Here is a 1,996-nt window from a genome sequence, read left to right as displayed (position 1 = left end):
CCCTTGGTTGCCCACCAGATCTAGATATAATACTCCGTTGCTGAAGACGCAGCATAATTTTGGTGCAGGAAATAGAGAAATCAGGCTGAACTGAGCTGGAATCCCTGCTGGCTAGCTTTCCCAGTACAGGAAGGTCTTACCTAAGCTGCTGTGGGAGAAGTCATTAATGGTCCTACCCAGTTGTGAACCCCATGAGCTACAATAACAACCCACCTGCCAAGATGTTCCCATGTGTGCAACATGGTATGACTATTATGGGGATAACCAACTCCTTTCTGATTGGATTGGTGACCAACTTCACAGGAGGGAGCACATGCCTGGCACTGTAAACCTGATCAAGAACCTGTGACTGGGGAAGTCGTAGGCCCTGGGGGAACCAACTGAAGTTGTTTTGCTAGGTGCACAAGGTGTCAAACTCCCTTCTGAATACCCGTGTTTATACCCATGGACTAGTGCAGCTCTCAGCCTTCATCAGAGAAGCTTCTCTTTGCAGTGAGGGATGTTCATTGCAGAAATACATAACTGACCAAAGTTCTGAGAATAAACAACTGTCAAGTGCTCAGCTCTAAACAAAACATCTACATCAACTTCTCCAAGGCTCCAGGAGCATCATGGAAAAGGGAGCAAAAGGAATGAACGAGCCTGAGGATGGAGACCAGTGCACCGAAATGCTGCCTTCCAACATGACACAGCCATTTCACTCATCAACTCACTGCAGCTGTGGTTATCTGCACAAGACCTGCCAAGATTGGGCCCATCAGCATTTCATCATTCACAGGGGAGAGGTTCATGAGGCCCCACCCTTCACCGAGGGACTCCAGGCAGCTGACGGTTGCTGGAGAAGGAGTCGTCATTTTCTTTGCTTTGCAGCCACTGTCAGTTGCCTATGTTCCAATCAATAGCCCCCTGCTCTGCTCATGAGAGCAACCCTAATTAAACTCAGTGGGTTAAAAAAAAATACATGAAGATAGGAGTGGCTTGTTGGGAAGAAGATAAGTTTCAGAGGGAGAGAGCAGGGAATGAGAGAGGAGAATGGGGAGGGAAAAGACTAAGAAGTCCTTGTATGCATGTATGAGATTGTAAAATAATACAGAAGGAGAGAAAATGGTAAGTTTTCTGTAACCTGGCATCACTGGCATATCTGTTTTAAAGACTTTATTTTTTTTAGAGCAGACTATGTCCCAGCAATGCGGAGAAGGCAAAGATATCTTGCGTTCTCCCTCTTCCTGGATATATGTAACTTCCTGGTATCAACAGCTTTCTAGAATGGTAAAGTTATTTCTGTTAAGACACTACTGTTATACCACAAACCTGCCTGTTTAAGACAGAGCTCACTCACCATGCCTCCTCCTAGGACATCTGCCTGCCACTGTCTAGTGACTCCTACCATCCGGTTAAACTTGCCATGGACCCCCAACTGCTCCTGCGCCACAGATGGACCCTGCTCCTGCACCAGCTCCTGCAAGTGCAGATGCACCTCCTGCAAGGAGAGCTGCTGCTCCTGCTGCCATGTGGGCTGTGTGAAGTGCATCAAGGGCTGTGTCTGCAAAGAAGCTTCTGACAAGTGCAGCTGCTGCGCCTGATGTGGGCACATTCCTGCAATCGCGTGTAAATAGAGTGATGTGTACAAACCTGGATTTTTTTTTTACTTCCCTGACCCATTTCCCAACACCTGTTTCTATGAAGCATGTAACTGATAATAAAAATCATTGACTTAAAAAAAAAAGAGGTCACTCTTAAAAGCCAGATCCCAGAGCCTGAAGAGCTCAGGCCACCCCTCCATGCAGCTTTCTTGGGATACAGACTTGACAGCTCTCAATGTGTGGTACCTGGCTCCTCCATGTACATTCTCATGGATGCTATGCAGAACTAAATTATGTGATGTGAAACTTCCCACAAGGCCCCCCAAAACTTACAAGTCTGATAGTTCCTTTGTTCTTTGGATTACTCTGGATATTTTCTCTGAAGAGGTTCTTTGAGCCTCCTCTTCCCTTTT

General features: G+C 46.5%; 1 protein-coding gene across 1 annotated transcript; it reads left to right on the top strand.

The window, feature by feature from the left end:
- Window positions 1-1,340: 1,340 nt before the first annotated feature.
- Window positions 1,341-1,583, top strand: LOC103728941 (metallothionein-2-like). The gene has a single exon (XM_008826936.1). The coding sequence runs from the start codon at window positions 1,341-1,343 to the stop codon at window positions 1,581-1,583; it is 243 nt and encodes an 80-aa protein (XP_008825158.1).
- Window positions 1,584-1,996: the final 413 nt, after the last annotated feature.

This window comes from Nannospalax galili, unplaced genomic scaffold (assembly GCF_000622305.1).
Source record: "Nannospalax galili isolate Female #2095 unplaced genomic scaffold, S.galili_v1.0 scaffold172, whole genome shotgun sequence".
Taxonomy (NCBI): Eukaryota; Metazoa; Chordata; class Mammalia; order Rodentia; family Spalacidae; genus Nannospalax; species Nannospalax galili.
The sequence above is the reverse complement of the archived record's forward strand: the minus strand, read 5'-3'. Positions and strand labels throughout refer to the sequence as shown.